This window comes from Psammomys obesus, unplaced genomic scaffold, assembly GCF_907164565.1.
Source record: "Psammomys obesus unplaced genomic scaffold, mPsaObe1.curated_primary_1811, whole genome shotgun sequence".
Lineage (NCBI taxonomy): Eukaryota > Metazoa > Chordata > Mammalia > Rodentia > Muridae > Psammomys > Psammomys obesus.
The window spans coordinates 13,572,390-13,599,050 of record NW_026596051.1 but is presented as its reverse complement, the minus strand read 5'-3'; the positions used below and the strand labels follow the sequence as shown (position 1 = coordinate 13,599,050).

The window sequence follows — 26,661 nt, the reverse complement described above, 5'->3', positions numbered from 1 at the left end:
AGAGGAAAGGAGACCCCAGGATGCCAGGGTGGCTGGCCACAGGGCCTCACGCTGTCCGTGGCAAGCCCTGCCACTGTTCTGTGGCCTTGGGCCACTGAAGTGGAGCCTGGCAGATGTTTACCCTGTGTCCATGGGTAGAGGACAGCTGTCCTGGGCACAGTGTGGATGAAAGGTGGTATCCACTGAGTGTCTGTAAGTAGACAGTCCCCTTTGAGTTTAGGATCCTGTGTCCCGTTCCCCACTTCGTGCCCCTCCCTTGGCTTGATTTGTAGTAGAAGATAAAAGAAAATCCTGGTTGAAAGTGATGTGAATTTAGAGTGGGCCGCCACGGACCTCTGCAATCAAAGCTCCTGACCACCCCCACCCAACCCAGCTTCATACCTGTCTCCCTAGCCCGATGCTGCAACATTTCCAGCCTCGCTGATTCCCTCCATCACCAAGGGCCAGGGCCACCCACAGCGAGCTCAGGCAGCCGGCACCTAGCAGCTCCACTGGGCCCTGGAGGTGGCACGCTATCCTGATGGACCCTCCCTCCACCCACTGGTATCCAGGCCCCACACCTATATATCTCTGCCCCCAGCCTGCCTTCTCTCTAGGCTGTGTCTCTGGCCTACCTGCAAGGGCCTCCACACAACACAGCCCTAACCAATTTTGGCCTTCCATGGGCCCCTAGCTGGCTCATGCTCTAGGCCCAGGTTAGGAAAGCGCTTCTACTCCATCAAACACCTGTATGGACCTGCACTGCCCAGGAGCCTAAAACACATCTTCTGGCCCCTCTTTACCACTTTCTGCAACATTCAACCAAGTCTTGAGCACCCAGACTCCAAGCTCAGTGGGCAAACACCCTAGATGCAGCCTGGCCCGTTCCCAGCATCCGTCCAGCATTTCACGTCCTCAGTCCTCCGTAGGGTCTACTGCCAACTTCGAAGAAAGGAACTGCCCAGGCCAGGGGTGGGCCTCTGCTGCTCAGCTGCTGGTGGCAGGGGAAGGGACAAGTGCCCCAAACAGGAAGGAGGCCAATCCTCCAGCCCAGTCCTCTCTTCACAGCAAGATGGGTAGGCACTGCGGCCAGCATGCCTTCTTAACCAGCCCTTGCCAGGCAAGAGGCCCGGAGGCAAGGTATGTACCTCCATACCTCACTCCCCAAAGAAGCCCAAGTGGGGAGCCCAGGTCCTTCTCTGACAACCTTGAGGAGAAGCTTCTCCCACACACTCCTTGGGGCAAAGGTAGGTCCTTGGCTAGAGGAGCACCCACCCAGCCCTTCACAGGATGAGGGACGGTAGGGGGAAGCAGGAACAGCAGCAACTCTCAGGCACAACTAGCAGGAAAGGAGGCAGCCCCCAGCCCTTCCCAAGACACCTGACGCCACAACAGCCAGGTTAGCACACGTGGGGCCCATGCATGGGAGGGAGGGTGCGGACGCCCGACGTGCGGGTGAGTGCGGTACCTAGAGACTAACACGGTCAGCATGGGCACATTCACGCCCTGAGGATCCCCAAAGCCAGGAGCGCAACAGATACACGTGGAGCTTGGGTGGGGGTGTGGCCCCACGAACGCCAGATTTTTACAGCTTTTTTCCTTTCTTTAGGTTTGTTTGTTTTTTTTCCCATTTCATCCGATGCCAATTTTTTTTTTTTTTTTTTTTTTGCATGTGGTTGTCGTTGTCATCATCTTATTTTTTTAAAAACAAATCTCATCTGGTCTTGTTTTTGTTTTGTTTTGTTTTTTCTGCAGACACAGGCACCAGGGGAGGGGACGAGGCAGACACAAACATGCGACAGGCAGGCCGTGCGCCCGAGGGCGGCTGGGCTCCAAACACCAACTCTGTCCGGTGAAACCAGGCGCAGCTCTGAAACAGGGGGCAGGTCACCTTCCTCAGCACACCGTACCCAGCCTAGGGACCCCCGCCTTTGCTATCTGGGAAGGGTCCTGGCAGGAAGCCAGCAAGTTTATGTCATTTCAGGAAAAAGCCTGCCAGGGGAGGTAGCTGTGCCCCGGCCCGTTACCCAAGCAGCACCCCCCCCCCCCGCCCCCCGCCACGGGCGCTAATAGTTATGAGCAGAGTTCAGGACCCACCCTGGTCCCTGACCCCATCTCTGACCCACCAAGCTCTGGCTTGTCGCAGCAGTTCCGGCCTCATCGGCTCACCCCTCGGGGGTATCCCCAGGTACTCACCTCACTGCAGTGGGGCCACTGGAGCGCCCGAGCAGTGGAAATGTACATTCTGCCATTTGCCATCGCGACGGTGCCACACGCGGGTCTCTTCAGACTGGCTGGTGCGGGGTCTGCCCTGGCCGTCGATGTACTGTGTGAGGCGGATGTAGGCGATGCATGCTGCGTCCTCGCCGATGACGTGCACGTGTGGGTTCAGGATGGTGGTGTGGATCGGCTTGCTGTTCTTGGCCAGCACTGTGGGCACCCGGGTATTCTGAAATGGCAGCTCCGGGCACGGACACCACCCACCCTTCCCACCTTGAATCACCTTCACGGGGCTGCCACAGCCCTTCCCCTGACTGAAGAGGGGGTGAAGGGGTTAAGGGACCCTCCTGATGGTGTCCCTCCACATCCCCCACCCATGCCCACCCTGCCCACCCCGACTCCTTCACTCACGGTTCTCGAAGTAGAATCTGTGGAAATCCATCCCTTCGACCAGGTTGCCCAGAGCTTCAGGCTCAAATGAGGTCAGGCCTGGGTCACAGATTTTCCTGGGGGGCAAACCCAAGTGAGGAGGGGCCCCATCCTCCATCCTCGACCTCCACAACCCCCCACCCCAACCCCCCCGGAGACTCACGCATAGGCCTCAAAGTCGCCATTGTTGACGGCCTCAATGAGCTGCTCTGTGGTCTTGATAATTTCCTGTTTCCGGGCTGCAGGAAGAAAACAGGGATGACCACTAGGCTAGCCTGTCACACCCTTGGACACCCCCACTTCTAGCAGGACTTCCAGGCTCTGGCACCTGTACCCAAACTGTCTGAATCATCCTGGACCCTGCTGTGTCACTAATGGCTTCCTCTTTTCCACATGCAATAGCGATTTGGCAAATAAAATATTCTCCAAAAGTAAATACCCTATTTCGATGAGAAAAAATGTCTAAAAACTGCAGCAAGGGGAAAGAAAAGAACCTGCCCATAACCGCCCCACAGTCACCGCCCAGCCTCTGCTAGCCCTAACTGCTGGACTCCCGTCCAGCCTCTTCCTGCCCCAGTCTTCTGCTTCATCTTCTGACAGCGCCTTCATCACTTAAGAACTCTTTCCTCTGACCAGCAGTCAGTGGGAGAAGAGCCATCATCAGCAGACTTGGTCAGAGGTTTCAGGATATGAGTAGGGGTTGGAGTGGGGGTAGCTTTTGAATAAAGGCCGAAGGTCAGGATGGCCTGGGGAATCTTTAGCAAGCTCAAGCTGTCTCTCTACTCCTTTCGCTTTCCTGGCCTCCACCTGCTGGTAGCTCTGGGCCATGTGCTGGCCTAGGAAAAACCCACCCTGAGCGTCCTGAGCCCCTCGGGTCCACTGCCTCCCTGGAGCACTAGCTCCGGGATTTGAGATGAACTTTTTGTTTTAGCCGTGAAGAATTTAAACCAGGAAAGCACGGAGAATGACTCCGTGGCAGGGCTTTCGGTGCCAGCGGGTGTCTGGGTGGCCACCCCCATCAGGTGCCCCGAAGGAGGACTGACTCCACCACAGAGATTTCGCCTGCTTCATGGGGAGCGCATGTACACTATACGTGTGCCAGCACAGGGAATCTTCAACCCCTTGTGAATGCAGAGGCTGTGATTAGTCTGATGTCCCAGACGCCCGGAAGTTGCTGGGACTTGGGTGCACTTATGTAAGAGCCCGTGTTTATGGAATCCACAGCACAATGTGTTCGTGTGCATACAGTTCATGAGCATGATTGTGTGTGTGCACACGGGAAGGCACACGTGAGTGTTAATGTAAGTACCGGGTAGCTGTGTGCATGTATTCCTTGTGTGTGTGTGTGTGTGTGTGTGTGTGTGTGTGTGTGTGCGTGCGCGTGCGCACCCGAGCATGCACGCCCGTGGAATTCCGACGTCTTGAAAAAGTCCTCTCTCCTAACCCAGTTCCCCTTCTGCTATCCTGTTTTGGTTTCTTCCCTACTCTTGAGTCTAAATCAAATCACCGTTTGAACTGGTGCTTCCTCTAGGTGGTGGTGGGCTATGAGCTCCAGGAGCCCCTGTGTTTCCTGTTCGTGTTCCTAGCCACACAAACAGGTAACCCACTCTGCCAGAGTACCAGGGCTCTGTCCCAAACACGCAACAGCTCTTCCTGTCTTTAATTTCTGGACCCCAGGGCAGCCCCTGACATTCCAGTCCCCAAGGGGTACCTACTCTTCCCGGTGTCCATCATTCCTGGTACCTCCCGCCCCTCACGTTTGTTCTTTCTGGAGATGTCTTGGGCTTCTGGCTTGGTTTCTGCACTTGTAGGCAGCTCCTTCCCCAGAACCAGGGCAATTCCTCTCTGCACCCCACACTTCCCAAGAACCTCTGGGGCTTTTTAACAGACTGAGCTGCCCCACTCCTCCACAGGAATCCCTCAAGTGCACAGTTAAAGTGGCTGGAAGTAAGTAACAGCACTGTTTGGTGTCAAGAATGCTGTGATGCTATCACAGCGGACAGATTGTCTGTTTAAAGAAGTTAGGTTGTTTTCAAACAAACAGTAATTAAAAGTGGGAGTCAATGTTAAAAAAAACCAAACAGCTAAGACCATGCATGCCCACAGCCCCAGTCAGAGGTAGGCACTGTGCTAGAGTTTGGGAACAGTGTTCTTGTGAGAGCCACTGGCCCATTTGTCAGCTAGGGGAGCTGAGGCTTCCTTTGATTGGACCTGGACCCCTCCTGACCTGCAGAATGGCTGTTGCCCGGACACCAGTGGGAATCAAACATGAGGGAGGGATGGAGAATCCCTGCACTCATGGATAACTGAGGTGGAGAAGCCTGAGACCAAGGACAAGCTGCCCCATACCCTGCAAGTCCAAGGAAGAAGTCAGAGAGGTGGGCAGGTCTGGCTGGGGCCCAGCGTGGGAGAATCACTCCATCCACAGCTCCTTCTGGCTTGGGAAACCAAGGAGCCTAAAGAGGCTGGCAGTTTTTGGATGGGACCAGGGAAGGTTTGTGTCCCTCCCACCAGCCCAAAGCCCCCACCCTCACAGCTGTCAGGCAGGGCAGCTGACTAAGGGATCAGCCAGGATCAGCCTGAATCCTGTGTAATCCCTGATTAGGAAGTGAGGCCTGGGGTACAGAGAGCACTGGGTGGGGAGGGGCTGGAGCCTGAAGAAACATATAACCTAGTTGATGGGCTGTCACCTGCTCAAGGAAGAGGGACCCAAAACCATCTGACATCATCCACATTTCCCTCCATTTTACTGAAATGTCTTTACTCCCCCTCTGCCCAGCCCCTCACGGGATGGCCAGATGCCACCATCCAGTCCTTCACCACCCCCTCATGCAGGACCTACTTCCCCAGTGCTACCTACAAAGGACTCAGCACAGACCATACAAGGGCAGATCAGCATCTTAGCCTCTAAAGTGATTGCTTGGTGCTCCCCGCAGACCTGGCCCACAGACGGGAGCAACCACCTGGCCATTGCACAGACCCCTAGGGCTGATCACATCCCAGGCTGACCCCCCTTGAGGTCAGATGAGAGAGCCCCCAGACAGGGTGGAAGCTGTCTTGCACCCACCAGCAGTGAGCATCTCTGTCCATGGACTCACAAAGTCCATGCTTTGTGAGTACCGGCTGCAATATGCCACGACCCTGTCCCCTTAACCCAGCACCAGAAATAACCTCACTTCTGATCCCCCCTCTGCCCCCTTAGGCAGCATGGATCTGTTACCCCCCCCCCCAAAAAAAAACAACCCTGCAAACTGTGGATGCCCACCCTTGTAGGCCACTATGACCTTGTCTCTGTTCTGGCTTCCTGCCGCTCTCTCCCACCCTGACCTAACAGGTGGAGGTGATAGGGCTAGGACACCCCAAGCCCACCTCTTCCAGCTACTCACCCAGCCACTGCCCCGCCATGCCAAGGCCCTGGCCCGGCACCCTCTTGTCTGAAGGCATGTCAGCGCCACCCCCAGCCCTGTATCTCCCTGGAGGCGGGGGCAGCGGTGGCTGCAGCCCTGGATGTCATCCATCCCTGTAAGTGATACTGGCGGACAGTCGGCAGGCAGGCTGAAGAGCCACCTGCCTGTGCTTCTCTCCCTAACTCGTCCTTAGCCCTGGCTGCCCCGCCCCCACCAGCCAGCCTGGCCTCCAGCACCACAGAATTCCCAGGAGTTTCTTTTCCTGTCATCTTATCCAGGAAGGCAGCCCTTCCTCAAGGGTTCCTCATGCACTGGTGGGCACCTCGATCCACACCTCCTCCTGTCAGAGTCTGGTGGCTCGCCGCATGGTAGCAAGGACTCCAGGTCAGTGAAGTTTTGGGAGAGCCTTCCCACATGCATGAGCTCGCACACAAACTCACACGCGGCAAGACCAAAATCTGCATTTACGGAAGCCCACTTCTTCACACGTTTCGCTATTTTCCCGTGACCTAACAGATTCCGTGACCCACTACATTTCCACGAGCTGCTTATTCCCAGAGTCAGGCTGGCCATGCACCACGATGGGCGCCTGCCCCTCCACGGAGCCGTTGGGGGCCGCTTAAAATGCTACTTACATGGGGCGGGCAAGGGGCCAGGGAGAGTCGGAGATGGGCAGGGTGGGGGGCCCACTGGTGGGAGGCCCTCAGCTTCTGGGGTCCCTGAGCCCCGCCTCACTGAGTTGAGGATGTCAGAAATCCTGGGGGCTGGGGCAGAACAGACACACATGAATACAGGTGGGCAGAACATGCGGGAAGGGAGCCTACAGACCGAGAGCCAAGCCAGATAGTGGGGAGATGCGAGGGCACCAGGAGTCACGGGGACACAGGAAATGGGGGAGGTCAGGGTGGGATGTGGGGACATAAACGCTGTAGAAGGGGGCGGCCGGACCGCAGGGGCTTTTGTCTGCTCTAGTGTGCTTAGACGGAAGCCGCCGAGGACAGAGGACGCCCTCCAAGGAGAGACGACCTGGCCCCAAAGAAGCCAGAGGCTATCACTACAAATGACTGACAGGTGGGTAGAGGAGTGGACAGAGGGGAGGAGGGATGTTCGGAAGGAAGCACTGTCTTGGCTCATTTGGGTAGCCCAGGCCAGTGGAAGACCAGGCTTCTTTCCTCCCGAAGGTCTCCTATCTACTTGGCCCTGCCTGGGGTTCCCATTCTGGCACCTTCTTTGACCTCTCCTGCCTTGGTGAGGTGAATGGTGTTCAGGGATAGGGCATATGAAGAACCAAGGGCTGCTCTGGAGACAGGCTCTGGGGTACCGTGACCAGGGCAGGGTAGGGTTTGAGTGATGCTGGTGAGGCTAGAAAATTCTTGGCAGAGATGGGCTGAGGGGCACCAGCTAATTCTTACCCAGGGGCCGGCCTGAGATGAAGTGAGGTGAGTGGCGTGCAGGGAAAAAGTAGGGGTAGGAGATGAGTCAGAGGCACTGGGCCCAGAAGGAGAAGCCAGCTAGCTGCCCAGCTGTGTTAGCGAATGTGCCTTGAACAAGGCCAGCTGGACCAGACACCTGTCAGGCATCCTGGTCCGGGGGAGCTTGGCCGTGCATGGCAGGTGCGGGAAGCTGAACGCTGGCCATTCTCAGCGAGCCCTTGGTAGCAGAGGCAGCAAGCCTGGGGGCTACTACTTACATGGGGTGGGCAGGGGGCCTAGGAGACCCGGAGACAAGCAGGGTGGGGGCCCCACTGAGAGGGGTCCCTCGGCTTCTGGGGTTCCACAGCCCCTTCTCACTGAGTTCAGGATGTCAGAGATCCTGGGGGCTGGGGCGGAACAGACACACATGAACACAAGGCAGACAGACATATGAGGAGACGACAGAATTGACAGGACAGACGGAAGGAGGGTCCCTGTTCTTACCACAAGGGAATCTGGGACCTGGCTTCCTATTTGGTGCCAGGCTCAGAAGCAAGACACCTCCAGAGGTAGGGTAGAGGGAGGTTTGGGTGGGCCGTGGAGGCCCTAGAGGTCAAGGCCAAATCCTTTAGAGACTGTCTAATGGCCATGAACAGGAAAGTAGGCCAGGACAGCATCCTCACAGACCAAAAGCAGCCTGAGACTGGGCAGAGGGGAGTCCCAGTTTGAGGGTTGTATGAGGATAGAGCTGGGGCCAGGAATCCAGCCCTGGCCAGTCCCTGGCTCTTGAATGTCCCCTCAGGGAGCTGCCAGGCCCTTCAAAGTCATCCCCACAGCAGCAGGGCCCAGGCTACTTACACGGGGCCGGAAGGGGACTAATGGGAACTGGAGATGGGCAGGACAGGGGGCCCTCGGCTTCTGGGGCTCCTGAGCCCCTCCTCACCAAGCTCAGGACATCAGGGACCCTGGGGGCTGAGGCAGAACAAAAGCAAGCAGTACATGGCAGACACTTGAGACAGAAAGTGGCAGAAAGAGCCAATAGGCACAGGACAGTGGGAAAGGTTCCAGGTATAGAATCCCAGGTCATTGCTGGGGACCTAGAGGACAGAGGTGAAACGGTCACTCTCGGGGGCTCCCATAGGTGTTAGGAGGGAGGGCTCATTTTTGTGGGCCCGTGCCAGGCTCTGCAAAGACTAGGCTAGGGTTTTAGAGTGGTCCTCACTGAGCATGATGGCTTGAGAACTGCCCTGCCCAAGCTCCGGTATATGGCTGAGGTAAGAGTGCCCCTGCTCTTCATTCCCAAGGTTTCCCCTACCTCGTCTCCTGCCTTGACTCTTAGCTTCATCTGCTGCTGGCCTGCTGTTCCTGTCCCCTTGCCAACCTGAGGCCCAGCCATCTCCTTTAGAGCTCAGTGTCCCGCTGGCCAGCTCAAGGCTAGACCCATTGACAGTGAGGTCTGGGTACCCCCCATGCTGCTCACTCTGGGGTCTGCTTCAACTTATAGGGAAGCACACTCTCCTAAGTGCAAGGACCAGTGTCCTGTGCTTATCTCCACTCTGGAGTGTGGAGGCCTCTTGGGGACAGCAAGGCAACTGGTAAGCTGTCTGATTCCCGGGGCCATCCTAAAGGCAGCTTGAAGTGGTCAGACCTCATCCCAGGGAGGCAGAGAAAGCGGGAGAGGCTGGGAGGCCCACTCACTGATGGCAGGTGTCCTAGGGTCATCTGTGAGAACACACATCACGGACAGGGCTCAGGGTGTGGTACCGAAGCCCACCTCAGGAGGAAGCTCCTGAGTCATCAAAGGAAACAAAATTGTTCAGCCACCTGGCCACTCATCACGAGCAAGCTGGACAGAATCAGAGCTTAGGAACTTTAAGAGAGGAACAGTATCCTGATCTGGTTTCACCCATGTACTTCACACCCCGGGAAAACCGAATCCCTGGCTCTAAGAATGGAGAACTGTGGCCTCCTCACATGCTCACTAGTCCTGAGATACCCCAGCCATGGCATCCCAAACATGCTTTGACTCACACCAGTCAGGCTCCGACACCAGGGGCCCTGAACCTTTGTAGCATCACCTGCACAGCAGGGCTGGAGATGCCGCAGAAGGCCCACCCACTGCCAACGCCAGCCCAACATGGCCAGGCAAGGCCTCTGTGAAGGTACCTTTGGCATCTTCATCCTCTATGGTTGTGTTGGTGCTGTCGGAAGACTCCTGAGGAAACAGAGGAGACAGGGGTCAGGATGTGGTCAAAGACGGGCAGGAAACCTCCAGTGGTGCGGCCAGCCGGAGCCTGGCTACTCCTGAGGATTTCAGGAGACAGACCCACCCTGGAAATGCTCGGGGGGCAGTGGCTGGGGAGAAAGCTCTAGCTCTGCATGTCCTTAAGAGGGCTCCAACCCCAGGGCTCATTCTGTCCCCTGCAGGCCAGCACATCTCCAACAGCCAGGACCTCGACTTCGCCTTCCCTCAGAAACTCTGAGAGAAAAGGCCATGTGAAATCCCAAGATGGGAGAACAAGACACTTGACTGACTTTTAGTGAGGGAAGGTCTGGAAACCTGGGCAGTGGGCAGACTTGGTTAGCAGCTTCTAGGCGAGGGACCCCTTCCCCCAGAAGAGAGGAGATCCCTGATGCCACTGCCTCTCCTGAGCCTGCAACTTCAGCAAGGCCCAGCTTCTACCACCTCCAAGTTGGCGGCTGACTTCTGAGTAGTCCTGTGGCAACATGTCCCCAGAAAGCCAAAGAAATCTCTCACAGGTCTTTGGGAAGGACACTGACTGAACTTGGGTCTGGGCCAAAACTGGGGCCCTTTAGATATAAGGCCAGGCCTTATCCTCGTCCAGAAGGTTGGCTAGTAGTCCCTCAGAGGGGAGTATGACCTCACTTGACATGAGGACCCAAAGGGTACCAGTCACGGTGCTTAGAGCTTCCCTTGGTCCCTGGCATGGAGAAGGGCCAGGTGCAGGTTCTAGCCAAAGGAAGTCGGGGTACCCACCGTGTCACCTGGTCGGATCACTAGGGAGCCCAGGCCTGGGTATAAGTCTGACCTGCCAGCCCAGCACAGTTGTTGTATTGTAAACGGTTCCGACACCTGCCCATCTCTCCCACCTCACAGAAAGCCAGCCCCTCCCGGCCCCAGGTGATGATGCCGATGTGATGGGAGCAGATGGCAGAGCAGAGAGGAGCAGGAAGCACTGGGGCCACACCAGGGGGGTGGAGGTGGAGAACGGTCAAGGAGCAGGGACGAGGCTCCTGGGAGGCAGGCTGGCCCCAAGGCCTGCACCAGGTAGCGCTCTTGAAGCCTGCTGAGAGCCAGCCGAGGGGTGAGGGGCGACACAGACAGGGGGCGTGAGCTCTCTTCAGCGGAGTCATTGTGTCTGCCATGGCCCCAGGCAGGTAGGCTTGTGGGCTCTGCCCTACCTTTGGGGTCAGGTCACTACACATCTGCTCTCTATCATGGGCACAAATGCTTCTCCCAGGTCACCGTCCACACCCTCCTCCTGGGCCCATACCTCCTGCCCAAGGAAAGGGTGAGGAGTGAGGTGGTGATAGTACCTTAATCCCGTCCACTGGGTTATGGATAACGGTGGTTTGAGGCTCCTATAGAGGGCGGCAGACAGAGGAAGGAGAGAAAGAGAGGGAGAGTGAGAAAGAAGGAAGCAGAGGATAGGGAGCTAGGGAGCCAGAGGAGTGAGTGGGCAGCCACCAGGGCCTGCCCAGAGAGAGTGTACAGCAGAGGGACAGGGATGGAGGCGGCAGGCGGTCAGCGAGATGGCCCAGTAGGGATGGAGGCGGCAGGCGGTCAGCGAGATGGCCCTGGGTGGGTGTAGAGTAGGCCCGACGTGATGGAACCAGCAGATCTGCCCAGGCCAGAGGCCAGGAAAGATGGAGTCCACGGGGCTGCATAAAAACTGTAGGTGCGTGTGGGCTCTGCTTCTGGGAGTTCTTCCCACCTCCTGCCCCAGCATGGGGGTGGGCACAGGACTGGAGATGTTGTGGGGGTTGGGGTGGCATATGGGATGGGCGGGGTCCAAGGTGGGGCTGGCTGTGAGGCCGGGGTGAGCTGACGCCTGGCATCCTCCTGCCATAGCCCCACTGCCCTGAGCAACTCTCCGACTCTAGCCAGGATGGATTTCTTCTGTGCTCCCTGACTTGACAAAGCCAGATTTCCTGTGGGGGACACCTCCCTAGGGCCTGTGGGGGATACCCAGCAAACTACCAGCAAACTCCAGACTGTGTGGGAGAGCAAACTCCTGAGACCCACAGTGTGGAAGGCTGGTGCCTGAGAACACAACTCCATGTGCCTGCGACTACTGGCTGTGAGGCCACCTGAACAAGAGTCACCCAGGGCAGGGGCCCAGGACCTTCCCAAGGAACAAGAAGATATGGTAGGGGTATCAGGGGTACCCGTAGCCCTCCTCAGCAGGGGGTGCCCCAAGCTTCCCTTTCTGTAATCCACAGACCATCATGGTACATGGCTTCGGTGAAAACAGTCACAGATGGGTAAGCCCACCATTCCTTCTACCACGCACCCCCACAATACGTTGCCATGGTCCCCATTAGACTCAGGATGTATTACTCCAGAGTACCATCCCTGAGGAGCCCAGCCTGGGCACTTCTAGCTGGGTTGGTGTACAAGGTGAGGTCCTTGAAGGGGACAGAGCTCCACAGCAAGCCGCTGGCCTCCCTCAGTGGAACCCTGACTGCCTCTCGCTAGAGCTTCTTGAGGCAAGGTGGTCCAGAGGTCACCACAGTTGGAAAGCCATGTCCCTCTCCAGCACCTGGGCACCTCAAGGGTCCCAAGGAAGGGCTCACCAAGCAATCTTGCACCTGCCTGATCTGGGGCCCCTGACAGTGGCCTCTCCTCTTAGGGTTCACCCCCTCCCCCAGTGCCATGCCATTCCACTCTGTCTCCACCTGGGACTGGTTTGGTCAGAGACGGGCTCTGACCAGAGTCTCACTAGACCCTGCCTTGCAGGGCCTCTCTGACAGAGAGATGAGGCAGGGGTGGGGGCTCAGTACCAGGGCGGCAGGAGGGAGGGATCCTTTGGGGCTGGTGATGGCCGAGCTGTTTTTGGTGCTGTTTGTCTGGGGCTGTGGAGAGAGGGATAAAGAGTTGTTAGGGAAGAAAGGGTACCCTCCCCGCTTCAGTATCTGTTGGGCCATGGCCAGATCTCTCAAGCTAGAACCTTGGGGTCAGCAGCAGAGCTGCAGGTTCTGGTATCCTGTACCCCACAAAGGGCTCAGCTGGTGCCTCACCTTGACTCCATCTGCTTTCTTGTTGAGTAAACTCTTGGCTGCTGCATTGGGAAGGAAGGAGGGATAGTGAGTTCTTAGAGCCTAGGGTCACTGTAGTCCCCTCCTCTTCCCTCCCCCACCCTTCCCTTGCTCCAGGAGTAAAGCCCTGGACCTGAGGACTGATAGCCTGAGGCCAGAGGCAGATGTGGCCTTGGGGTCTGGCCTAGCAGCAGCTGAACCTCTAGGGTTGCTGAGCCAAGCTGCCTGAGGAGCCTCATCCAGAATCACCCTCCCGCCAGCATCTCCACTGATTCTGGAGCTCCTTGCAAGGCCCTCAGGAGCCTCCTTGTCCTGTGCCTATGACTCCCGAAAGGCAGGCAGGATGATCTGACCCCCCCACTTCCCGGGATAGCTCCGGGTCAGGACTGGTAGGCATCCAGTCTACCAGAGATGCAAAGGGAAAAACATGCTCAACCTGGCCCTGCCCTCTGCAGTCCTAGGATGGTGAGCCAAAGCCGGCTGTCACACCAAAGGGCTCATCCCAGCCCCCGCCCCTCCACCTTCTGATGGGCAACAAACTTCTGTACCAGGGCTACACCGCTTGGCCTCCCTGTCCTCCCTTTGAATGCCCCAGAAGCCCTTGCCATGGAACCACTTCTTGGTGGCTACGACTGGGGCCAACACCAGCCCCTTTGCCCACAAGCCCTGGCAGACACCTGGGCCCAACAAATGGAACCCTTGGTTCCAACACTCCCCTCATGGATCAGGACGGTCCTGCCTTTGCCCCACCCTTCACCCCCAGGACTTGCACCGTCTGGAGCAGAGCTTAGAGTTTTAACTACCGAATTAAAACCACAAAAATAGAGAGCGAGAGAGAAAGTCAGCTTACCTTATAGGAAAGGAAAGATGAGAGGAGGGAGTGAGGAAGGAGGAGAGGAGGAGAGAGAAAACAAGATTTGTATTGGTTTAGAAAGGCCCCATGCAGGGCAGCAAAGCCAGCCCGTCCTGGCCCAGTGCTCCCCCAAGAAGAGCCAAGTGGCCACGTGGCCAACACAGCAGGTTAGAGGCAGCCACAGCTGGTACAGCACGAGGAGCATGGGGGGATGCGCAGTCACCTGTCCCCAGGGCCCTAACCCACACATGTTACTAACCCACAGTGTACTGCTAGACACTGGATGGCCATACCTGACCTCAGGCTGTCCCGCCTACTAGAGGAGAACCTATGCTGCCTACAGCAGGCATGGGGACTTGCGGACAGCATATTTAGTCCTCAGGGCTGTAGCACAGTCAAACGTGGTCATCTGTCACAGCAGCGACACCGCTGTTGTGGTCAGAAATGCAAACGCGTAGGCCACAGCCTTCTTGAGTAAGAACCCTGAAGAGTTCTGTATCTGCCCACAGCTCTGAGGTGGTTCTTTTCAGAGACTAGACCCAGGCCCCATTGCTGCCTACTGACCACCTCCTTCCCTAGACAGATGATGCAGTCTGAGCCCTCCCAGGATCTGTATGCTGGGACATGGGGACATGACTGAAGCCACATCTTATCTGAATCTGAAGGGCTTTTGGAGCACCGCTGTGGTGGGCACTGGTTTCTGACAGCTTTCCCCACTCAGGATTTTGGTACTTGTCTCAAAAATTCTGTTACAAGCAGGTCTCTGTGAGGTGAATCTGCCCTTCACATCATCTTCAGGCCTCGAGCTCCCTAAATCTTTGAAACCAGGGTAGCTTCAGGGCTAGAAGTGCTGACCTATCATTTCTCTAGAGAGCAGACTGTGAAAAACCTCTGATACTGAGGCTAGACTCCCTAGAGTTAGAGACAGGCCAGTGTTGACCAGGCATAGCTCTCCTCCGTGGGTTCTGTCCTTTCTCTCCTCCATCTTTCCCCATGGGTCGCCCCTCGAGACACTGCACCAGCAACATGGGCCTCCTTGGCATGAGTGCTGGCTCCGGAACTGCTAAGGCTACCGCCTGGTACCTGCTCTCTACCAGAGACTTGGGCCTGACACAGCTGGAAGACGGGATCCTCCCAGGAGCCCCAGGAAGTAACACAATCTGTCTTGACTATACTTGTTACGGCTTTCCGCGGCAGGGGAAGAGGAGCATTTTTAAGAGGTGGCAATTTCAACAGGCCATTTGCAGAAGGCGGGCTTGACCCCACCCCCCAGCAGACCATTCAGCCAATCTAGCATGTCCCCTGATGGATTCTAAGTTGGAACCGGTGAAGGTCTCAATATTGGTCTGAGATTTGGTTGTGATGTTGCAGTGCCCTCAGACATCTTTGGAGGGTTCTTGAGGAGAAAGACACACTGGAAGGGTTAGGCCCCTAGAAACCCCAGGACTGTCCTTGATCTCAAAAGGGTTCCATTTAAGTCCCTAAGTCTATCAAAACCACAGTTATAAGCTGTGCTATTGGGAATGTTATCTGTGGGAAGAGGACAGGGTTTATATTTGGGGATGTGAATAGGCGACTACTAGGCATACGACAGCACGCTTGGACCTGGATGAGCCATGTCTATGGTTCAGGCCTAGAAAACCTAGGCAGACATCAGTGTCATTTCAGCATCCTTCCTGCCCCTTTCACCAGCAGCCCAAGGGTGCACTAGACACATGGGGGTGGGTGGGCCAGCCTCCATGATTGCAGGAGCTCTGGCCATATGCTTCCTGGAGGCTGTCTTTCTCCAGCATTCACATCTGTCCAGCATTCACTGCAGTCAGGAACCCGCACACTCCACTCACACCATGGTCCAGAGGCAGAGGGGCCAGTCTGGCGGTGTCAAGTCAAAAGGATTTAATAGATGCAGCGGAGCCAGAAGCAGACTAAACAACCATGGGATTCCAGATACCTAGAGTCGGGGCTCTTCAGACCTGTGCCCCAACTCCGGAGGTCATTTTTCCATTCCCAGGCCTCAGGCCAAGCCAGTTACTTCCGACCCACAGCCAGCCTGATGGTCTCAAGGCACTTTATTGCGCATATCTGCTCAGTGTGGGAAGGATGACCGAAGCCAGACTTGCTGTACACCACAGCAAGGGTCTTCCTGCCGCCCAAGGTGCTCTGCCACACTGGAATGTCTGACAGCATCATGGAGAAGGGAGACCCCCCCCCCAACACGTGCCTTAGTGTGTGGTTGGGCTGGGCCAACCCGATGGAGTAGCTGGGACCCTCAGCTCTGCCTCACCCACTGCCTTGTCACTATGGACAGCCATGCTGAGCTTTGATGACATGCACTGACCTCCCTCCAGAATCGAGTGACCCTTAGCACCTGAGACAGAGCCACAGCATGCAGGCAGCCTCATGCAAGGTTGCCCTCGCTCACTTGCAGGCGGGCGAGCATTGCAGTGGAAATCTTGGGCAGAGCATGGCTCAGAGGTGACTTGTCTCACACCGCTGTCCCCTGGCAACAAGGCCTCCCTGGCAGCCACTAGCTTTATCTATTTTTTTCTTTTTCTTTTTTATTTTTTTTTTAAAAATAAACCTAGCCCCTCATAGGCTTCAAAAAGGCTATACAATGTGGGCTTGGGGCAGTCTACACTGTGCCCCTATGGGCACAATAGACCTGCCTAAGATGAGCAGGCCCCAGGAGAAGGATCCTCTAGCTGGCTAAAGCATTGCTGTGGCCCTGGAGGTGTTATGAGGTGGATCCGGGGAGGTATATGGAGAGGGCTGGACCTCAGACTGTGAGCCCTGTGCTCTTTCCTCAGCTGACATGAAGGCTGTGGGAGAAACTGAAGCTTGGCTTGAGCCTGTGTCCCCAGCGGCTGCTCTAACCTCGTGCTAGCCAGCTCTCAGTCTGAATGGTGGTCATGGAGCTTAGGATGAAAGCTCTGGGTTACTTAATCCTCAGAAGGTCCCAGGACCATCCAAAGGAACAGGCTGACAGAGAGAGGCCACCTTCCAAAGAAGGGTCTTCAGAAGGAACCCTTCAGCTCCTGACGCCACCCACACTTTCCCTCGGGGGAACTCTGTAGCAGAGACCACCAGATCAATTTGTCCCAAAGGAAGAACTGACCTTGGCCCTACAGCTCCTTGGGACAACACCCCTACCTCCCAAGGGCTCCCCTTCCAGGATGGAGAGCCTCCAGCAGCAGGCTCAGTGGCTTCCTGTGAGGTCAGGATCATTGGGAACTGGGTCTCCAGACTTCCAGAGTCCAGACCAAGGGTCTCAGGCAAATGTGTCTGGGGTTTGATGTGGCCTCTCCTCTTACAGATGAAGATACAAGAATGAGGGGCAGCCTTATTGCCCAGAGGGTGGAGCCTCTGTTGGATGTGATGGTGGCAGGAGCAGAGCTCCCAGGGGGCTGGCAGCCTCTGGGGGAGGCTGGGGGGGACCTGGCCAGTGGCTGCGTGCAGCAGGGGGGCTGCATGCCAACAGGAGGGATGGGCAGGAGCGGGTGGACACTGGGCAAGACACATCTACCTTGTTCCACCAGCCCCATGGTGGCGCCGGAGGCCGCGGTGGACATTGTGGCCGGAGCGGTGGTCTGTCTGCCCACTGTTAGCACCAGGTTAGAGACGAGGAAGGGGGCGGACACAGACGTGGGGAGGGGCGAGGTGAGGAAAGAGAAGAGACAAAGGAAGCAGAAGAAGATTAGAGTTAAAGTTTAGGTGGGGGATGGCTCCAGAGTCCCTTTCTCGGGAGAGTCGAACAAGATTGGGCCGATGGACACCGAAAAGCATTTGCCTCCTTTCTCCTTAGAACGCCCCAAAGTGGGGCTTCCTGTGCCCTGTGGGGCATGCGGGGCACACAGCAGACAGGACAGTCCCATTAGTGTTGGTGTGGCCGTGTGCCCGTTCCCGGCAGTACAGCGCCACAGCAAAGTAACAGGAGGCAGGGCGCCAGATGCAGACGGACAAGCAGAGACGACCACGAACGCTCGCACACTCGGTGTCAGACGACGACGAAGCCACAGACGTAGCTGTCCGGGCACCGGGGCTAACACGGCTCCCCAGGTGGGCCCCGAGGGTCTCTAACAGACCCCTGAGACTTCATTTTCCCACCACCCACCCTGAACAACCAGGGTAGGTGGCCCGTCCAGAACTCACAAGTTACCCCGTGCACAGACCTCAATCTCATCCACCCCGCCCCCCCCCCCCCCCGCTTCGGCTATCCCCAACACACAACACAATGCTTAGAGTACTGAGGACAAGGAGGCCACAGGGCTGCCCAACAGATGCTTGAACGGATACAGGTGGCAGGCCAGGTGTTGGCAGCACAGACATTGGGGTGTCAGGTGAGGGACACAGACCCAACAATACAGAGGAGGCGGGACTCGGGAGTAGCAGACTTCAGTAGCTACCCAACGAGGGAAGCCACAAGGCCTCTGGGCAGTGGATCTTAGAGGTGAGGACAGGAGCTGGTCCCTCACCAGCCTGGAGGAAAGGGGCTGAGGGCTGGTGAAGAAGGAAGGGGCTTTCTGCAGGGCGAGGGTGGCGCTGAAACGCCGTGTCTTCCCTGGAGAAGAATGTCTCACCTGAGAAATTCCGTGTGGCCAGCATAGTGGTGAGGATGGCTCCCTGAGGAGAAACAGAGCCAGGGCCATGCTGTTAGTGTCTGTCTCCTGATGGCTTCTAGCCAGAAGACTTCAGACCCCGGTTTCCAAGCTCGTGGAGACCCTAGCGGCTGCGCTGACGCAAGCTGCATGTCCACGGTTGAAGCTCACACTACCCACAAATGGCGGTGCCCAGACGCCTCAGAAGAGGGCATGGCTGGAAAGGCCGGCCACCATGCCAGCTCCTCTGGCCCTTTGATCCCTCCTTTCTCTAGAATAGTGGTTCTCAGTCTCCCCAACGCTGAGACCCTGTAACACAGTTCCTCACATTGTGGTGACCCCAACCATAAACTATCTCATTGCTACTCCATAACTGTGATTTTGCTTCTGTTCTGCTATGAATGAGATGCAGAACATATCATTCCACATGTTGAGAACCACTTGTCTAACAGGCCGAGGGCAGTCAGGGCTGTCCTCAGGGCCTTGAGGGAAACTCACTCGAGCAATGGCTCCCAGGCTTAGCCCTGGCCTTGACTGGACAGCAGCTATCAGGATCAGCCCTGTCCACCTGACTCCCTAACCTGCTGGACCCACCAGAAACCTTCTTCTGCTCTCCCTTTACCAAACCGGAACCAGTACTCTTTCTGCCCTCAGGGTGCTGAAGCTGCCAGCTGTGCACCTGGGGCCAAGCTCTGACCCCCTCAGCATCTGGAACCCTCTGATCTGGACTTGTAAACAGGCATGGATTCGGCGGCTTCTCCTGCCTCCTTCTCCGCAGGTCCTGCTGACACTCACTCTCATTTCCAGCATGGGCCCTGCCGGGACGCAGGGACGGGGACTGAGTCCTGCCTACCTTGAGCTTCCTCCTCGCGTTGAACTTCTTCAGACATTCCACAGTCTCCTGTCTGTGCATCATAGAGGCCACTGTGGAGCGTTGCTGTCGGGAGAAGGGAAGTCACAGGGCAGTGAGGAGCTTTAGCAGTATCAGCCTTGTCCCCAGAGGGAAACTAAGGAGGTTTAGGAGAGAGGTTTAGGGTAGTGGCACTCTAGGGACCCACACACTGAGTGCTGCCAGCCGCCACAATGAGAGGTCACTTGTTCCCATCTGCCGACCCCAACTTATTTCCAAGTTCAAGTCTTGTCCTTCACAGAACAAAGGAGTGGTCAGGCACAAGGATCAGAACCTCAGGGCCATCTTGGGGACTCTGGATATACCCACCAGGAAGCGGCCCCTAGAGGTTGCCAAGGAGGACTTACGCAGACCCATGGGTGCTTCAGGGCCTCGTGGGCCGTGATGCGCTTGGCAGGGTTGATGGTCAACATCTGGTTGATGAGGTTTTTGGCTTCAGGGGTAACGGTGTCCCACTCGGGGGATGGGAACTACAGAAGGGCAAGGCTGAAATGAAGCACCTCCCCAGGCAGAGGCCATGGAGAGGAGGGGAGACCCAGGGTGTGGCCGTCCCCGCCCTCCGCACCGTCGACCACTCACATCATAGGCCCCAGCCTTGATCTGCTGGTACAGCTTGTGCTGGTCCTCATCCCAGAAAGGTGGGTAGCCCACCAGCAGGATATACAGGATCACCCCTGTGGATGGGGAGGTGAGCAGCATAGCCCTGGAGGGCACCAGGGTCAGTTTCCCTTTGCCCCTCCCTGCCATGGGGGGAATGGCGCAAACAGCCTCTAATCCCTGCTCCAGCTCTCCGCTACTTCACTAGGGAGCCTGGCCAGCCTCCTCTGTTGTATCCCAGAAAGAGAAGGTCCCCTCAAGGAGCCGCCTGGCCCTGTGGTGTGACAGCCCCTGGTCCCTGTATCCCTGGTGTCCACTTGCTCTGGGCAAGGACCTATGATGAGCACAGGCAGACAAACGCAATGGCCTGGGGCACACCGGTAATCTAGTAAGGGCGTGAGGTTCCTGCTAAGGCCGCCCAAAGGCACGTCTGACACGCATACTTGGCTCAGGACAGGGTAAGCCTGCCACCTGAACACTCCAGGGCAGAGGGAGTAAGCCCAGAAACACACTGCCACACACCCACCGTACAACCCAACCGCCTCTCACACACTGGTCTTACCACACGCCCAGATGTCAACAGGTTTGCCGTATGCCTCCTTCCGAAGGACCTCAGGGGACAGGTAGCCTGGCGTCCCTGCAAACCCTGTGAAAGGGGGAAGGGAGCATGAAGGGCCGTGAGGCGCTGCCAGCACCCTCTGCCTGCCCCCTGACACTCACCAAACCATGCCTGCTGGTCTCCCTGCACCTCGATGGCCAGGCCGAAGTCTGCCAGTTTCACTGCGGCCCCTTTGCATTTGCTGGCCAGGAGCAGGTTCTCAGGCTACAGGGAGACAGCCATGAGGACACAGAGTTCACACGGGGCTCACACAGCGTTCTCATCAGGACACGGTGTGAACGCCGAGAGCAGTGGTGAGGGGTGGGGAAACAAAACGGGGTGGCGGCAGTTCGCTGGGCGGGGAGGCGCACAGCCTCCTCCTAACATAGGTGTCCTTGGGCGTGGTGAGTCCTAGACCTATATCCTAGAGCTCGAGTCCTCTCTGGGGACAAGGGTGGCAGCCTCAGCCACTCAAAGGGACGTTGGCTCTCAGCGTGAACTTGGCTACCCCTACTTCCTAAAATGGTAACAAACGCTGCAGCTCACCCTCACAGACAACCGTAACAGTTCTCAGCGCTGGGCTGCGGGGCTGCGGGGCTGTGGGGCTGCAGGGCTGCGTTCTGACACGGGGGGAGAGTGCAGGGGCTTTGACCTCCACAGGACAGAGAGGAACACCCAGGGCCTACGATGTCTGGGTCACCCCAGGGCAGCTACCTGTCAGTCACGGCCTGCCCACCAAGTCCCACCCAGCTCCAGTCAGCACTAACACCGGAGGACAGAGAGGAGGTGCGGGTCGCTCAGTCGGCATCCATAGGTGGGGAAAGCTTCTTCAAGGAAGCGTCAGCTAGAGGGGTGATGGTTTCATCCTGAAGAAGTGGCTGGACAGGCTGCTGCTGCTAGGTTGTGGAGGGCCTGAGAGGCCCCTCTGATATTGCTTCCCCTGGCCTTTCTGTCTCACCTCCAACCACACCTGAGTCCTGGCCTGTCCCTGCAGCTTGCAGGGACCTCCGGGGGTGGGGGTGGGGGCGTGCTGCAGCCGGACCACATACCGACACGTGGCCGGCTTTTGTTGTCCATCTCAGAGACTTTACATGGCATAACGGTGGCTCCCGGAACCAAAGTGTCCCCACCTACTCAAAAAGATGTGGGCTTTCTGAGGCAGGGGCTCTGGGGCCACGGGCAGGCTGGAGCTCCCCGGGCTCCAGCTGTGGGCACAAGGTGAGCAAGCCCAGAGCTGCAGATGTGCTAGAACTCCAACCCCCTGGTGATAGGTGTGGGGTCACGCTTAGCTGTGCCCATCCTCATCTTGCCACTGTGAGCGTGTGGCAGGAGCCCCAAGCTCTCTGCTCCCACATTGAAAATGTACAAACAGGGATGGTAGCTGCCTCAGTAGGACTTCAGGCCTAGGTCTGCTTAGATATCAGAACCAGACCCACAATCAGGTCCCCCGCCCCTTCCCTAAGGAAGTTATGATGGAGGAGATGTGTCAAGCAAAGTGGGGGTGGGGAGGGCTAGAAGGTGCAAGGGAAGACAGCCTGGGGCCTCCGAGGGAGGAGGCAGCAATTGGTCATAGAGGCTGAGTTGCATTCTGGCTCCTTCACGGCCACAACCCAAGACACAGCAGCGACCCATGCTCTCTCCTGCCTTGCCTTGGGCATGTGGCAGCAGCCTATCACCGTGCCATCTCTGGGTCGGCCTCGCCAAGACGGTGGGATTTCCTCCAGGAAAGGAGGGGCATTCTATTCTCTCAAAAAAAAGGTCTTTTCGCCCAGAACTGGAGGTGTGAGGGAGCACATACTTCCTCTTCAGCCTTGATGTTAACTCTCCGGGAACGGAGCGCCTGCGGCTCATAAAACGGGATGACATAGGTCCCTCTCACCTCAGGGTCTTGCGCCTGACTGATGCAGATAAGACAGAACAGGACACTCAGGGGAGCAAGGGCGCATGGAGAGATTCAGGGAACACCTCGGTCTCCTCTGTTGACACTCTCCCCAGAAAAGCTGCAAAGACTGGTCCCTAGCCTGTGGCCTAGGTAAGGAGTGACTACCCGAGTCGGCACTGACGCTCAGGGGAAGGTTGGCGTTAAAGACATTCACTCCAGGACGAGCATCTACACTGTCCCCAAACAGGTGGATTCAGCAACATGCTGAACTAGGCCTTGGAAAAGGAGAGATTACAGGGAAGGAAGGAGATTAAAAAAAAAAAATGTCTTCTTAGTGTTCATTACTCTCTTTTCATAAGGCTCTCCTGTAGACTCGGCTGCCCTCAGACAGCAGCGCAGCCTAGGCTAACCTTGAACTCCTGAGCCTCTTGCCTCAATCTCCCAGGGCCTGAGATTAAAGGGATGAGCCACCACAACTAGCCATACATTTTAGCCTGGAGCCCATAGTCTAGCTGTGGGCATCAGAGGATTGGAAAGAGATGTGAGGGGAGTTTAGCCAAGCCAGACCACTCCTGCTCTCATCACCCATGTCCCCGCCCTGGAGAGCTGTGGCTTAGAAGCCTAGAAAGTGAGAGGCTGAGCGTACAAGTGTTAACAGCTCTAGAAGGCTGGCCCCTCCAGCGACAAAGGCACCTGGTTGTGAGTGTGCGGCCACACCTCCCGCACATGCGTGCCCACACCCAGCTGTGCATCTACACATGCGCGCAGGCCTCTATGGACAGACCTACGCACACGGCCCAGCACAGAGACAGACACATGCACTCACTCCTTCACACAAGCGTGGAGTACGCACACGAATCGTCCACACCCCACCTCCCTCTTACTCCACACCTCCCCTCACAGGTTTGCAGGTGTGGGTGTCAGAACCTGTCACAGAGCAGGGTGGAGACTCACCTTGAGGTCTCTGTGGACGACCCCCATTTGGTGACAGTGGAGAACGGCCTCCAGGATCTGCTGGATACAGTGACTGTAGCGAACAGCAGGCTAGTTAGTGGAGCGGTCCTGGGGCGGACAGGGAGGGGAGCAGCAACAGGAGGCACGGGGAAGGCAGCAGTGCTGTAGGGAACTGGGGGGTCAGTCCCCAGCCTTGGGGAAGCAAGGAGGATGCAGAGAATGGTGGGGAAAAGAGACGCTGGCCGCAGGGAGTACTTCCTCAGCCCCAAGGTCAGCTGTTCTAGGGTGGGGACGCTAAGACAGGGAAGGGTGGAGCAGGTAGGAGCATGGGTGCCACAGTATGTGTAGATGAGCCCATCTGCTTTGGAGCGGAGACAATGCATTACCACGTGGGCCTCCATCTTGAGAGGTATGGCACCTGGGTGTCTGTCAGCCCAGCTTTAGCCACATGAAAAGCCCCTGAGCAGGCTGCCTCTGTACCCAGGGGACAGCTTGAGCACAGGGGTCCCCCTTCTGTTCCAGCTCTCTCCTAGTTAGTGACATCTACCAGTGCCAGCCTCAAACTTCCCCTGTCCTCCTGTGTATCAAACTCGGGGCTACCAGCCCCAGGTACACAGAGGTGCTGTAACCTGCACTCAACTCCCCTGCTTCCTCAGCAGCCCCGGGAGCCAGGCCCAGGGCTCATGGGACACCCAGGGGACAGCACGGTGGCCAAAGGTTGGCTTCCCTAGGGTATGGAATCCATCCTTCTCGAATAGCACCCCCATCCCCAAGTTTGGCCATACACGGATACGACCAGCACTACACTGAAAATTATAGTCAAGTTTTCCCTCCACAAAGCTCACCCTTGACATCCTAACGGTCAGGATTTGAACTCAGGGTTTGTGAGTTCAGAAAGAGCCACGTCCAATACGTGGGAGGCAGCCGCCCACAACGTTGCCACCTCTCACCTGCTCTGGGGCCTTGAGGCCCCTTCTTCACATCCTCCTCCCAGGGTCCACCTTGGCCCATCTCCTGTTTCTGCTGGTTTCAGAGGGACTGTCACCATAAGAAACTGCCATTTCTCATGACACCCTAGTCTGCCTGATACCATCCCTTACCCTTTCTTTCTTTTTTGCTCCCCAGGAGAGCCAAACACTTGTCACCCAGGGTGGTGTTCAGTCCCGTGTAGGTCAGGGGTCAACGTAGTCATGGCAAGGCCTGTAGGACTGGGCACAGAATCCCTTACCCACGTGGGCAGAGCTCAGTCCCCCCACGACATACACCAGAACCAACGGGGACACAGCTATACGTTCAAAATAGTTCCCCCAGCCCTGGCAGATGCAGACTGGATGGCCAGGCCCTGTGGCCCTATTTAGAGAAAACAACAGACCCAGACTCTAGGTCTCTAACGTGTCTGTGATCTGCACAGCCCTGTTGGATGGCTTCTCTTCTGTCTGGGATGTTCTTCCAAAGGATTGATTTACGCTCAGCCATGGTCATTGGGATGTGCCATCTCCCTACACCACCAGCATGGGCCCAGCCTGCTCCACAACTGCAGAGAACGCTGATGGCCAGTGTCCACACCTTCCCCCAGCTCGGTCTTTGGAGAGGCCATTTGAGTCCAGCCAAAACTCTAGGCCAAGCCCTGTGGCGTTACCCTCCATGGTGGCATGTTCAGCATGGGTGTAGCACTGCATTTTGTTCTGCTGGCCTGCCCCCCGAGGAGGTGCCCAGTGGTTCTGGGCCCCAGAAAAGCACCAGAGACCTCTTTCAGGGCCAAAAGGTCCTAGTCCATGCTGCTGGGTCCATGATCTTTCCTTCCTGGTATAGTTCAATTCTCACACAGGTAGAAGCTTCCCACAGAGGCCACATACACCCTGGTCATAAGTTGGTCAGCAAGGCAAGGCTCTCCAGGAGAACGTGGTGCCCAGCTGTGTGAGGGAACGTGATGGCACCAGCCTGAGGCAGGTTAGGGCACTTACCAGCCAGAAAATGGGCACTCAGGGAACCCTCTGTAGGGGCCTTTCCTCACACTGCTCTGGCCCAATGGCTACCTCCATCCCCAGGCAGAGTCAATACTTTTCTCAATGGTTGCTTAGTTCAGAAGCCACCCTGTGGCTAGAATCAGCATCAAGCAGCATGGTGGACACTGGCCAGGCTCTGGCCATGCATCTCTGCCTGGGATGCAGGCAGCACCACAGTAGCTGGGCCTATGGGGGCAGGCCGCTGTGCCTGGCTTCTAAGACCTGCAAGAATTGGTCTCAGTGCTTGGAACTTCGTTTTCTTTGTTTCGTAGGAAGACTTGGTCACCTCTGAGTTTCCCCCAAAGCTCCCAAATAAAAGCCCCACAGCACTCTAAAGGGAACCCCTACCTTCCTCAGATAGAAACAGGTTCAGAAGAGCCACCTTTGCTTGTTTTCTCTGGGCATCAGGAGTCTGCCCACTGCGCCTGGCCAGACGGTGTCCGTCCACCTCCCTTGTGCCCTTCCTCCCAACCCGAGCACACATTTTACTCTAGTTAATGTTGGGATCCACCCTGGAGTGGGTCGATGGCTGTGGAGTAGCAACCCACAGGAGCGACCCAATCAGACTCCTCAGTAGGCAATAAAGGCCAAGGCAGAAGCTTAAAGGTCCAGACAGCCTACCGCCGTGGAACTGCGTCCCGGCTGTGTGTTCTCCCTCCTCAGTGCAGGCCACAGGCCCAGTGACAGAGGAGCCTGGGCCATAGGGTAACCACCCTGTGGGCACTGGGGCTCTGGTACAAATGGGGTGTAGCCTCTTTGTGGGGATTCCTCATGTGTTCTCCCCACTTCTCAGGACTCGGGGTGCCCATCCTTGATCACAGTCTAACTATTGAGCACGTGCCTTCCCTTGGATTCCTAAATCCCAGAGAGAAAGAGTGTGTGAAGAGATGGTTGGTGAGACGGGTCCAGGGCTAGGTTCAGGAAACCCCAAATACTTGAGACACTCTCGACAAGGGGTTTCCCCGGGAGGTAGGGAGTCCTGGCCTCTGAGGCGGTGTGGGGCTGCCTGGCAAGGACACAGAGCACGTGACTCTCCCAACCTACAGGTTCCTATGGCCTAAATGGCCTCAGAATCTGGGAACTCTCAGCCGCTCCCCGTCTTGATCCCTCCCAGACCCAACAGGTCTTGGACATGGTTGTCCACCCTGTCCCTTCATCGCCTGTGGCAAAAAGGCTGGAAGGGTTGGAAATGGGGCGGGGAGGTGGGTAATGTTTCTGGTACAGACACTCTATTCCTCCATCGCCTATAGCAAGAAGGCAGGAGGGTCCAGAAATGGAGGATGGAGAGGTTCTAGGCCAGGCACCTTAGAGCCACCAGAGGGTGCTGTGGGCCTGTCAGAGATAGACTGAGGCTGGACCGTGGTGTGGCCCTGGAAGGACAGCAGGCCGGTACGCTGTGGGTGAACCTGACCTCAGTGGTAGAAGCAGCCCCCAGGTTAGAGAACAAAGCTTGCAGGTGGTGCTGGGCCCCAGAAAAGCACCAGAGACCACACCACACGGAGCTATAGGAATGGAGGGAGCCAAGGGCTGAAGGAGTAT

The 26,661-nt window shown here is 56.9% G+C and overlaps 1 protein-coding gene across 8 annotated transcripts in view; it reads right to left on the bottom strand.

Moving 5' to 3' along the window:
* Positions 1–1,589: 1,589 nt before the first annotated feature.
* Positions 1,590–26,661, bottom strand: part of Camk2b (calcium/calmodulin dependent protein kinase II beta) — an 87,918-nt gene continuing 62,846 nt past the window's right edge. Inside the window, exons 6-24 of one of the 8 annotated variants that reach the window (XM_055623789.1) lie at positions 23,117–23,189; positions 20,403–20,505; positions 20,245–20,328; positions 19,665–19,759; positions 19,433–19,555; positions 19,029–19,112; positions 18,158–18,200; positions 17,104–17,178; positions 12,710–12,747; positions 12,473–12,544; positions 11,006–11,050; positions 9,614–9,662; positions 8,306–8,419; positions 7,726–7,854; positions 6,671–6,799; positions 2,792–2,867; positions 2,611–2,705; positions 2,176–2,409; positions 1,590–1,849 (exon numbers count right to left, since the gene is read on the bottom strand). In XM_055623789.1, coding sequence (XP_055479764.1) covers positions 2,177–2,409; positions 2,611–2,705; positions 2,792–2,867; positions 6,671–6,799; positions 7,726–7,854; positions 8,306–8,419; positions 9,614–9,662; positions 11,006–11,050; positions 12,473–12,544; positions 12,710–12,747; positions 17,104–17,178; positions 18,158–18,200; positions 19,029–19,112; positions 19,433–19,555; positions 19,665–19,759; positions 20,245–20,328; positions 20,403–20,505; positions 23,117–23,189 — 1,660 coding nt within the window. In that variant the 3' untranslated portion in view covers positions 1,590–1,849; position 2,176. Of the gene's footprint in view, positions 1,850–2,175; positions 2,410–2,610; positions 2,706–2,791; positions 2,868–6,670; positions 6,800–7,725; positions 7,855–8,305; positions 8,420–9,613; positions 9,663–11,005; positions 11,051–12,472; positions 12,545–12,709; positions 12,751–17,103; positions 17,179–18,157; positions 18,201–19,028; positions 19,113–19,432; positions 19,556–19,664; positions 19,760–20,244; positions 20,329–20,402; positions 20,506–23,116; positions 23,190–26,661 lie in introns of all 8 variants that reach the window. The other 7 variants (XM_055623781.1, XM_055623785.1, XM_055623782.1 and 4 more) reach the window with 7 other exon arrangements.